Source organism: Diabrotica virgifera, chromosome 6 (assembly GCF_917563875.1).
Source record: "Diabrotica virgifera virgifera chromosome 6, PGI_DIABVI_V3a".
Classification (NCBI taxonomy): domain Eukaryota; kingdom Metazoa; phylum Arthropoda; class Insecta; order Coleoptera; family Chrysomelidae; genus Diabrotica; species Diabrotica virgifera.
This window is the reverse complement of record NC_065448.1, coordinates 225,804,158-225,816,309: the sequence shown is the minus strand read 5'-3', so window position 1 is coordinate 225,816,309 and position 12,152 is coordinate 225,804,158. Positions and strand designations below refer to the sequence as shown.

General features: G+C 31.0%; 1 protein-coding gene across 2 annotated transcripts in view; it reads left to right on the top strand.

The window, feature by feature from the left end:
• The window catches only part of LOC126887296 (2-acylglycerol O-acyltransferase 1-like), a 110,468-nt gene that overhangs the window by 57,064 nt on the left and 41,252 nt on the right, over positions 1–12,152 (top strand). For both annotated transcript variants that reach the window (XM_050654709.1, XM_050654711.1), the window contains exon 2: positions 7,801–8,662. In XM_050654709.1, coding sequence (XP_050510666.1) covers positions 7,801–8,662 — 862 coding nt within the window. The remainder of the gene's footprint in view (positions 1–7,800; positions 8,663–12,152) is intronic.

The following is a 12,152-nucleotide window of genomic DNA, read 5'->3' as shown; positions in this document are numbered from 1 at the left end:
TTATAAAGATGAGATGCCTATTTAACATTTTGTCGACAAAATATAAATTTTTTATTTTTTTGCATAATCTTTAAATGTTTAAAAAAAATAGTTATAAACAAATTAACGTTTCTCAGAAAGTTTTTATTATATTATAATATTAAAAAGTAGCTAAAATGCGAATTTTAAATATCTTGAAAATGAATGCTTTAAAACTTTTTTGCAACCATTTGCAAAAAAGTTATGAAACAGCAAAGTAAACATACTATTACTACGGTGTTAATAATTTTTTTTAATTCTTTCAAAGCGTAGAAGTGAGTTTAAAGTACAAGCTAATTATTTATAAAACAATATCGATTATCAGCTTAATGGTAATATTTTAATTAAAGATTATATATATATATATATATATATATATATATATATATATATATATTGTTATATTTCTATGTGATATGAAAATTAAAATTTGATAATTATAAACAGAATTCAATTTAATATAAAATATTTTCAATTTTCTCAACCACGGGCATATAAATTTAGAACAACCTGTATACAACAAATTGTTATATTTAATTTTAAGAAGTGATTAAATAAGACTCAAGTGAAATCGATAATAGGTAATTATCGTTGTTCGCGGAAGGATCGATCATTAGCCGATGCTAAAGAAGACTAAGTGGAAATAGAGAGTAGGTCATTAAAATTTGTATATAGTAGAAAGTAATTTTAGAATGGGAATTAACTATTTTCTTTGAAATCCATTAAGCATATTTAGAAAGTTTAAAAATTGGTTTTGAGGAATACTGCGAATGAGAGTTGGTGGTGGAATTTTGGTTTGTGAATCTGGAAGGGATATTTAGAAAGTAGGGGAATGAATGACAAATAGAGATCAGAATGTTTTGAGCTGTCGAGAAGTGAAGTCGAGTAGTAGACGGTAGTGTACGGAGAGTGAGAAAGCCTGTGTAGTTCCGTGAGTGTGGAGTATCTATCGTAGAACGAGAGGTAGGCCAGGTTGAGAGTAAAAGAACCTCCTTGAGCCAAGAGTTCCCGGTAGCTGATTGCAGTTTCGAAAAAGGTAGAAGACAGCATCACGACAGAAGCAGGAAACGAGAGCTATACGAGCTAGTTTCAGAGGAGAACATTACTGGAAGCCAGGACGAGGTTTTGATTGCAGCCAAGGATAGCAGGAAACGGGTCTTGTGTGAAGACATTCTCAGTGCACCAGAAAAAGGTCAGTCTCATTTTTTTGGACATGAATGTATGGGTTTTTCGTAGTAAATACCACATTTAAAATTGAAGAAACATAATCAATAATATCAGAAAAGCTTCATCAAACTTAAATAGAATTATTGCTAATAAATCATAATAGTTAAATGTTAATAAAAACTTTCAATTGGAAATCAAAAGAAAATAAGATTTCCATATGTAAATGTTATGTTTAAGAATAATAAGATACAGCAAATATTAAGCAGTGATTGCCATTTGAATAAAATAAACAATATTTTGATTACAATTGTAACCCATATGTGTTATTATTTTACTCTTTTCTTTCCTATCCCGATTAGGAACCATTAAGAAATACTTAGAAGCCACGTATGTAAGTAATTAATTTTATAAAAAGCCCTGAGATTGAAAACATATTGATATGTGATCTGGTAAATTAATTAGATTATTAGTAATGCATTGATTAAATTAAATGACATATAAAATTATCATCTCATATCAGTAATCAAGATCACTACAACTGTCGTCCAACGTGGAGGGCATTGATAAGTATTTCTAGTGGCAAATTTGAAGGATAGAAAGAGTAAAGCCGGTATTTGAAAATTTATATGCCTGTGGTAAAAAGTGAGATACTTACATTTGATAACATAAAATTTAAGATCTCTTTAGGTACAAATTTTACATAACTGATTTAATATTTTATTTTTACGATATTTACATTTGATATATTTATTGACAATTGATAATATTTGGGTAAAAAAAAAGTCGTCTTGGTAACATACTAGTAAAATTTCATATTTGGCGGGGATAATACTTCTTGAAAACAAATGTCTGTGACAAGAAGCCAAAGCAAGGACAACAAAAAACAAAAAGAACATTCAGACCAAGAAGATATTTTAGACACGACAATCATGGCATCAGAACAGCAAGAATTATCAGGAATAGATAAACTATTACAACTGATGCAACTCCAGTCACAAAAGCTGGATGACAATCAAAGAGAAACAAAACAAGCAATGGATGAAGCAAAAAGGACAATGGATAAAAATCAGGAGGAAACACAACAAAAAATGGATGAAACACAACAAAAACTGGATGACAATCAAAGAGAAACAAAACAAGCAATAGATGAAACAAAAAGAATAATGCAAGAAAATCAGAAGGAAACAAAACAAGCAATAGAAGAGAACAACAAGAAAATGGAGGAACGCATAGGAAAGTATGAAAAGGAAGTAAAAGGATGTTTGACAACAATGAAAAACGAGATTAAAGAACAAGAAATGAAAATTCAAAATAAAATGAAGGAGTTAACGAATTGCCAGAAAAAAGAAATGGAAAGTTTGGAAAACAAGTTGGAAAATGCTATTCAAGCAATCAGAGAAGAAATGGAAAGAAAGATTGCGGAAATCAATATTCAACAAAATGTAGGAGAAAGAAGAGAAATGGTTATACATAGCACAGATGACATGAAGATAAGGTTTGGCGGGGATGTAAGAATATTACACCCAGTGCCGTTCATAAATAGCCTGAAAAAGAAAATACAGCACATCGAAAATTTCGAAACAGCAAAAGAAACTATCAGAAACCATCTAAAATATGAAGCAAGCCTATGGTTCGATTGCAAAGAAGAAGAATTTGACAGTTGGCAACAATTTGAACAAAAATTTTTGAATTATTTCTGGGGAAAAGTCCAACAATTGGAAATTAACAAGGAATTGCAAAATGGGAAATACAATGATAGGATGGGTATATCAGAAAGGACATATGCATTACAAATTTACTATAACGCAAAACATTTACAATATAATTACTCATCGGAACAATTAGTCGAACTGATTGCAAGACATTTCGAAGAAACGCTGGAAGACCATATCACATTGCAAAACTACAAAGACATAGATAGTTTATGCCAATTCCTACAAATAAGAGAATCACGTTTAAGGGAAAGAAAATCAAGAAGGTCGCGAGAAGATTACAGGCCCCGAGAAACACAGGATTACAGAGATAGAAATCAAAATAGGAGGGACTATACAAGACGAGATTTTAATCCCAGAAGGGAAAACGAAAATAGAGACAACGGAAGAGGAAATTATGAACAAAGAAATAGGCAATGGAATGAGAACAGAAATCGAGAATACCAGAATAGAAACACCACACTCGCAAATCAAGAAAACAGAAATAATGGTAGACAAAATGAACAGGGATATCGAGAAAACCGAAACAGATCCGACAGACCAAGAGAAAATAGAAGAGAAGTAAATAATACCCAGACAGATGAATATGACGGAGAGAGACATTATGACGAAAATATAAACTACGATGAGCAACCGGCGTTTTTTCACGACGGCGCTCACTAAAAACCAAAAATCAAACAGGAATCTTTTGTAACCCCAAGGAGTTTATTAAATTGGCAAGAAACAACGAAAAGAAAAATGGAGTTAATTTAAAATTTGTGGATGGATTTATCAACGAGAAACCAATTAAAATTATGATAGACACTGGATCTGAAAGAACATTGGTCAACAGAAAACTAATAGAAGAAGTTAACTTAACAAATTTAATTTACAAAATACCTAGGGTAAATTTAGTGGGCGCAAACAAACGGACATTGGCAACTATAAATGAAGGCATACGAGTAATGGTACGACTGGGTAAGAAGATGTATGCACTACAATGTGTAATAATGCCAAACATGTCACATGACATGATAGTAGGAGTTGACGAATTGGCAGAAAAACATGTAGTGATAGATTTTAAAAATAATACGATGAATCTAACAGAAGAAAAAGAAGAAGAACAGGACAAGGAACAGGAGAAACAAAATACGGACGAATCAGGTAAAGAACAAACAGTGGAAATGAATTTGGCAACGAAGCAAGGACAAAGAAGAAAAGGGAGAAAAAGTCAGAAAAAGACAAAAGAAAATGAAACCTGTGGCTCCTCAAAAGAAGAGTTGAGCCCAGAAGAAGAAAAATTGAGAGTATCAAAAGCAAAAGAAAACTGGGATTCCTCAAAAGAAGAGATGAGCTCAGGAGAAGGAGAAATAAAGCTAACAAATGAAAGCGAAAAAGATATAATCGAAACAGTGGCATTTGAAGAGGAGGCATATGAAAACGAGGATGCAGAATGCACGGTAAAAGTATGTGAAAAATCTGAGGAAAAAGACAGAAGATTGATATGGGAAAAAGGGAAAGACAACATAATAGCCGACACTCTAACACAGGATGAGGACACTGAAAATAAGGAAACAATTACTCTACAGGTGGGACTAATTAGAGTAATACAAGAAGAAGGGGTATAAGACGTAGATTAAAGTAAGGAAATATACAGAGAGTTGGTTTTGCCTCGAGAAAATTTATTTAAAAATGCAGATAAATTTTATCGAATACAAGGCGGGGATTTGTTATATTTCTATGTGATATGAAAATTAAAATTTGATAATTATAAACAGAATTCAATTTAATATAAAATATTTTCAATTTTCTCAACCACGGGCATATAAATTTAGAACAACCTGTATACAACAAATTGTTATATTTAATTTTAAGAAGTGATTAAATAAGACTCAAGTGAAATCGATAATAGGTAATTATCGTTGTTCGCGGAAGGATCGATCATTAGCCGATGCTAAAGAAGACTAAGTGGAAATAGAGAGTAGGTCATTAAAATTTGTATATAGTAGAAAGTAATTTTAGAATGGGAATTAACTATTTTCTTTGAAATCCATTAAGCATATTTAGAAAGTTTAAAAATTGGTTTTGAGGAATACTGCGAATGAGAGTTGGTGGTGGAATTTTGGTTTGTGAATCTGGAAGGGATATTTAGAAAGTAGGGGAATGAATGACAAATAGAGATCAGAATGTTTTGAGCTGTCGAGAAGTGAAGTCGAGTAGTAGACGGTAGTGTACGGAGAGTGAGAAAGCCTGTGTAGTTCCGTGAGTGTGGAGTATCTATCGTAGAACGAGAGGTAGGCCAGGTTGAGAGTAAAAGAACCTCCTTGAGCCAAGAGTTCCCGGTAGCTGATTGCAGTTTCGAAAAAGGTAGAAGACAGCATCACGACAGAAGCAGGAAACGAGAGCTATACGAGCTAGTTTCAGAGGAGAACATTACTGGAAGCCAGGACGAGGTTTTGATTGCAGCCAAGGATAGCAGGAAACGGGTCTTGTGTGAAGACATTCTCAGTGCACCAGAAAAAGGTCAGTCTCATTTTTTTGGACATGAATGTATGGGTTTTTCGTAGTAAATACCACATTTAAAATTGAAGAAACATAATCAATAATATCAGAAAAGCTTCATCAAACTTAAATAGAATTATTGCTAATAAATCATAATAGTTAAATGTTAATAAAAACTTTCAATTGGAAATCAAAAGAAAATAAGATTTCCATATGTAAATGTTATGTTTAAGAATAATAAGATACAGCAAATATTAAGCAGTGATTGCCATTTGAATAAAATAAACAATATTTTGATTACAATTGTAACCCATATGTGTTATTATTTTACTCTTTTCTTTCCTATCCCGATTAGGAACCATTAAGAAATACTTAGAAGCCACGTATGTAAGTAATTAATTTTATAAAAAGCCCTGAGATTGAAAACATATTGATATGTGATCTGGTAAATTAATTAGATTATTAGTAATGCATTGATTAAATTAAATGACATATAAAATTATCATCTCATATCAATAATCAAGATCACTACAATATATATATATATATATATATATATATATATATATATATATACATATATATATATATATATATATATATATATATATATATATATATATATATATATATATTTCTTTGTAATTTACACGCGCGAAAGTAGAATAATACAGTACCGTAGCTACCCGCTCACATACACAACTCGCGCGAGTTTAAGCGTGTCAGTCGCTTCGAGTGAAAATTTCATCTCCGGCTCTGTATCAAGCCTACTTTCGCGTTAAAAATTACAAAAAAAAGTATTTTTAATCTTTGATTAAAATATAACCATTGCACTAATTTTTGACATTCTTTGTGAGTAATTAGACTGTACCATATACTCACTTTTAAACTTTGAAACAATTAAAACAAATTAAAAACAATGGAGATATCGTATATTTATTTTGCTGTTTCCTAACTTTTTTGAAAATGGTTGGAAAATTTTTTTAAAGCATTCATTTTCAAGACCTATGAAATACGCATTTTAAGTATTTTTTAAAATTAGAAGATAATAAACAATTTCTAAGAAATGTTAATTTGTTTATAACAATTTTTTTTAAACATTTAAAGATTATGCAAAAAAATGAAAAATTTATATTTTGTCGACAAAATATTAAATAGGCATCACACCTTTATAATCTTTCTAAGTTTGATCAATGTCTCATGATTATTTTGGTTGTTATTGCGACTATAAATTGTTAATTAACAATTGAATTGTTGCTAAAATATTCGTTTCATTTTAACCGGCTTCTGAATTTATAATCTATCCCAAGAAAGCTTTTATTTCACCAAGCTATATAATTATTGATAAATAATTACTGGCCCAAAAAAATTATTTGAAAATTCGAGATTTTGTTGGGAAAACCCACATTTTCCGAGGAAAATTTTCGTCAGAGCAAATCGGGAAAAACATGCCTCTATGTAGAATTAAATTGGGGTGAATTTTTATTTGAGTATTTTTGGTGTAAAGTTAAAATCTTCGGAGTTATAGAGCAATAATTGAAAAAAATACGATTTTTGGCGCCATTTTGTTTATAAAAAAAGTAGCACACCATCTGTGGACTTTGCATACCTATATTAATAATATATAAGATCTTATAATTCGATTAAAGCAATAAAATTGCTGGTAAATAACCTTTCTTTGTACTTTACTAATTAGACTATTATTGTATTATAACTATTTTTTTTTTCAAAATTTAAAGATTATGCAAAAAAAAGAAAAATTTATATTTTGTCGATAAAATATTAAACAAGCATCTCATCTTTATAATCTTTATAAGTTTGATCAATGTGTCATGATTATTTTGGTTATTATTGCGATCGTAAATTGTTAATTAACAATTGAATTGTTGCTAAAATATTCGTTTAATTTTCACCGGCTTCTGGAATTACAATCTATACCAAGAAATCTTTGATGTCACTAAGTTATTTAATTATTGATTAATAATTACTTACCTAAAACTTTATTGAAAATTATAGTTTTTGTTAGGAAAACCCGCATTTTCCGAGGAAAATTTTCGTTGGAGCAAATCGTGAAAGACATATCTCTATGCAGAATTTAATTGCGGTGAATTTTTATTTGAGTGTTTTTGTTGTAAAGTTAAAATCTTAGGAGTTATAGAGCAATAATTGAAAAAAATACGATTTGTCGGCGCCATTTTGTTTATAAAAAAGTAGCACACTATCTGCGGACTTTGCATACCTATATTATTAATATATAGGATCTTATAATTCTATTCCAGCAATAAAATTGCTGGTAAATAACTTTTCCATGAATTTTGCTAATTAGCCCAGAGTAGATGGTTTTATAATCAGCACAGGTTTTTGCTTATTAGATACCTTAAAGTTAAACATTAGGCTAAATGATCTTTTTTTTTATTTACAGATGGAAATTTTTGGCATCCGTTTTGCACCTTTAAACGTTCCGCTAACACGCCGCATCCAAACATTTTGCGTCGCAATATGGATGGTAACAATGGCCTTTGGAGGATTTATAGGCTTATTTATGGCTGCCTATCTGGTCCTCTTCACAAGACTGTGGTGGTTAACACTTATATACCTTAGCTATATATGGCTTAAGGATGCACACATTAGTGAGGAAGGAGGACGACCTTCCAAATGGGTGAGAGGATGGCTTATCTGGAAGTACGCGATGGAGTATTTTCCTCTCAAAATAGAAAAGGTGCCTTCAGTCGAACTGGATCCAAAGAGGAACTATCTATTTTGTATCTTTCCGCATGGGTTACTGTCCACTGGGGCCTTTAACTTCGGCACGGAATTCAGTGACTACAAAGATCTCTTCCCCAACCATCAATCGAGTATAGTAACTTTGTCCCAACACTACCAAATGCCGTTCTTCAGGGAAATCTACTTGGGATTAGGAGGAATAGCTTCTTCATCTAAATCAATAGATTACGTCCTCAGTAGACCAGAAGGAGGCCGCGTAGTTGCTCTTATGGTAGGAGGAGCCGTAGAAGCCTATTTCTGTAAACCTGGGAATTACCAAATTATATTGAAGAATAGAAAAGGGTTTATTAAGCTAGCACTGAAGAATGGTACTCCATTGGTTCCGGTGATTTCCTTTGGAGAGACTGATTTGTTCGACCAACTTGAAGGATCTTGGTTGAGAACTTTTCAAGAGAAACTCAGGAAGCATATTGGCCTGGCGCCTGTTCTTCCTATAGGTAGAGGGTTCTTTCAATACTCGTTTGGTTTAATTCCAAGGAGGTGTCCTGTTACCACTGTTGGTGAGTTTTTATTAGATATACAGATTAATAGTAATAAATTAATGTTAGATATTATTAAACTAATATTAGACTTTGTATTAATCATGTATTGCGGGTTCGCTTTTCTCCGTAAAACCAAATCTTTATGAATCTTGCGAATATGATATTGACGTTGGTAATATTAATTGTTTTTTTATAGGCCCATGCCTCAGTTATTAGAAGCAACGTTTCCTGCAAAGATTCTAAAGGGCTAAAACAAGGCGATAGCTGGTTCATATCTGTTGACTCTCCCAAATGTCGAAAAAGTCAATCATTTAACAAACAAAACAATACAGAAAGGACATCGCACACATCTTATGGAAAATATAATGTCACTCAAATTCAATAAAATTTATATGGGAAATAAGCCACAATTAAAATGAAAAAAATAATTTTATTAACGTTTCGACGCCCAAATCGGGTGCCGTTGTCAAAATACAAAATATTACTAAAATAAACTAAAGTGTTGTTGCTAAGCAAAAAAATTCTTCTAATAATTTATTTAATCTCACTCATTTATATTGGCAATTCAGACATATATTATACATTTTAAAGTAGAAGACTTTAAAACGATATTGCCAATATTTATGAGTTGCGTTCCTGGGACGACTTACTGAAAGATAGTTCATTCGATTACATGAAATTAACCCCAACTCAAGAATATCCGTCATAAAAAATTATAGCATGTGATTATCTTCTACTTTAAAATGTATAATATATGTCTGAATTGCCAATATAAATGAGTGAGATTAAATAAATTATTAGAAGAATTTTTTTGCTTAGCAACAACACTTTAGTTTATTTTAGTAATATTTTGTATTTTGACAACGGCACCCGATTTGGGCGTCGAAACGTTAATAAAATTATTTTTTTCATTTTAATTGTGGCTTATTTCCCATATAAATAATTAATCATAAAAAATGCCACAAGGAAATAGCTTCAGAACAACATCAATAAAATTTATACGAATATATTCGTTTCAATTTAACGATCAATTCTTATCATTGCGCCAACTCTTAATTTTCAATAATAAGAGCAGAAATTGATATAAATCAATCTGGGAAATCAAATGGGTAGGTACATAAGTTAGAGAGAGAAAAAATATTTTAAAATACCCAAATTATAGTTAGTTCATAAATCTTCTCGAGCTCTTAAGCATCTTATTATAATAGTTTCACTAATCCGCTTAGGCCCAGCGGGGTTTAAGCTGTTTTGAATAGCACCCAGAGCAATAGTGATTATAACTGACACGTTTATAGACTCCAAAAATGTGATTTCGATAAACTTTAATTGCAATTTGCGCCGTAATTAATCATAATTAAGAGTTTGCGCAATGATAAGAATTGACAGTTAATTTAAAACGAATCTATTCGTATAAATTTTATTGAATTTGAGTGACATTATATTTTCCATAAGATGTGTGCGATGTCCTTTATCATCAGTTCTCCGTTTTCGTTACGTTTTTGCTTAACTCCGAGTATTCCGGAGTTAAATTCCCCGGTATTATCATCTTCTCTCTGACGGTCCACTATTAGTCCAGGGCGCATCTGTTTTGAGATGGACGTTAAGAGGTGACTCATATTTTTTTTGCAGAAATTCCTACGAATTAACTCGTATAATAATAATTAAGTTATCCTCCCACTCAAAAAGGTCCGGATCATTGTTTAAATAATCAAAATGTCAAAAAATGAAGGAAAAATTCGGATTTTTTCCTTCGTTTTTTGATTATAACTTTAAAAGTATTCACTTTCGAGTAAAGTTGCACTGACATAAAAGTTGCGTAATTAAATTTCCTACAATATAGGATTGGTTACGAATTCTAAAAATTGCCAACCTTGTTGCAAAATAGCAATAATTGCTAAAAAGAACCATAAAAAAACAAGTATTCGCATTTTACGTTTTTCAACCATTTTTGCTACACTTAGGACCTTCATATTTTACCCAGAAAAACTTTATGATATAGTAAAATAATACTGTAAATTTCATTAAGATCGGTTCAATAGATTTTGCAAAATAAATTTTGCAATCCAGCTTTCGCAAAAAAAAAATCATTTTTTCAAAATGTTGCAGGACTGAAAATAAAGCAGATAGCAAGTTGAAGTTTTTTTTGCATATAGAATAATACTGGACCTTTCATCTGCAATTTGCAAAATTAAAATCGATTAACTACCACTGCGCCAGGAATTTCTTTCCACAAAAATCAAACTAATTTGATTATTGTTTGTGAAATATTCTTTAAACAATTGCATATGTTTAAAAATAATTAACTTTTATTTTCTAAGTTAAAATATATGAGCAAAGAAAATTTTTGCTAAAAAAGTGTTATTTCAAAAGACAGACCATGTTTTTTATTTTGCAATAAACAAATTTATTTATTTATTTCGAAATTTATTAAAAATTAAAATTTATCAATCATTATCAAAGGTCATTGGAAAACCCAATCAAAGCAAACGTATCCGCTGTCCTGCGCGAAGCACCAAAAATTAATGTTTATTTAATAAAATTCCTGACGCCGTGGTAGTTAACCGATTTTAATTTTGCAAATTGCAAATGAAAGGTACGGTATTCTTCTATATGTAAAAAAGAATTCAACTTGCTGTCTGGTTTATTTTCAGTCCTGCAACATTTTGAAAAAATGAATTTTTTTGCGAAAGCTGGATTGCAAAATTTATTTAGCAAAATCTGTTAAACCGATCTTAATGAAATTAACAGTATTGTTTTATTATATCATAAAGTTCTTGTGGGTAAAATACCAAGGTCCTAAGTGTAGCACAAATGGTTGAAAAATGTAAAATGCAAATTGTACTTGTTTTTTATGGTAAGTTTATGGCAAATATTTTGCTTAAAGGGTGACAATTTTTAAAATCTTTAACCAATCCTATATTGTAGAAAATTTAATTACGCAACTTTTATGTCAGTGCAACTTTTCTCGGAAATGAACACTTTAAAGTTATAATCAAAAAACGAAGAAAAAAATCGAAGTTTTCCTTCATTTTTTGACATTTTGATTATTTAAACAATGTTCCGGACCTTTTTGAGTGGGAGGATAACTCAAATAATATTATATGCGTTATATTCAAGCAATTTCTGCAAAAAAATATGAGTCACCTCTCAACATCCAAATGTACTAATATTTTTACAGATGCGCCCTCGTCTATATTTGTTGTAATTCATTATAATGACGACGATGCTGAAGCAGTAAAAGGCTTTACATAATATTGGAGTCGACTTGAATATAGGGGGAACAGAACAGAAGCCATGTAGTGGATATGAGTGAAGATAGATAATGAAGTAGACTCATAGACAATAAAATGCAAGGTCTTCTGTTTCTTCTTCCTGTATTCTTCCAGGTTTATGAATTTGACCGATACTCCTTTTATCTCTTGGTGCTTAATCTCTTTATCCCTGGCCCCGTGTTTTTAGGGCATTGAAATCACCCATAATGAGTATATATTCATTTTGTGGAATCTCT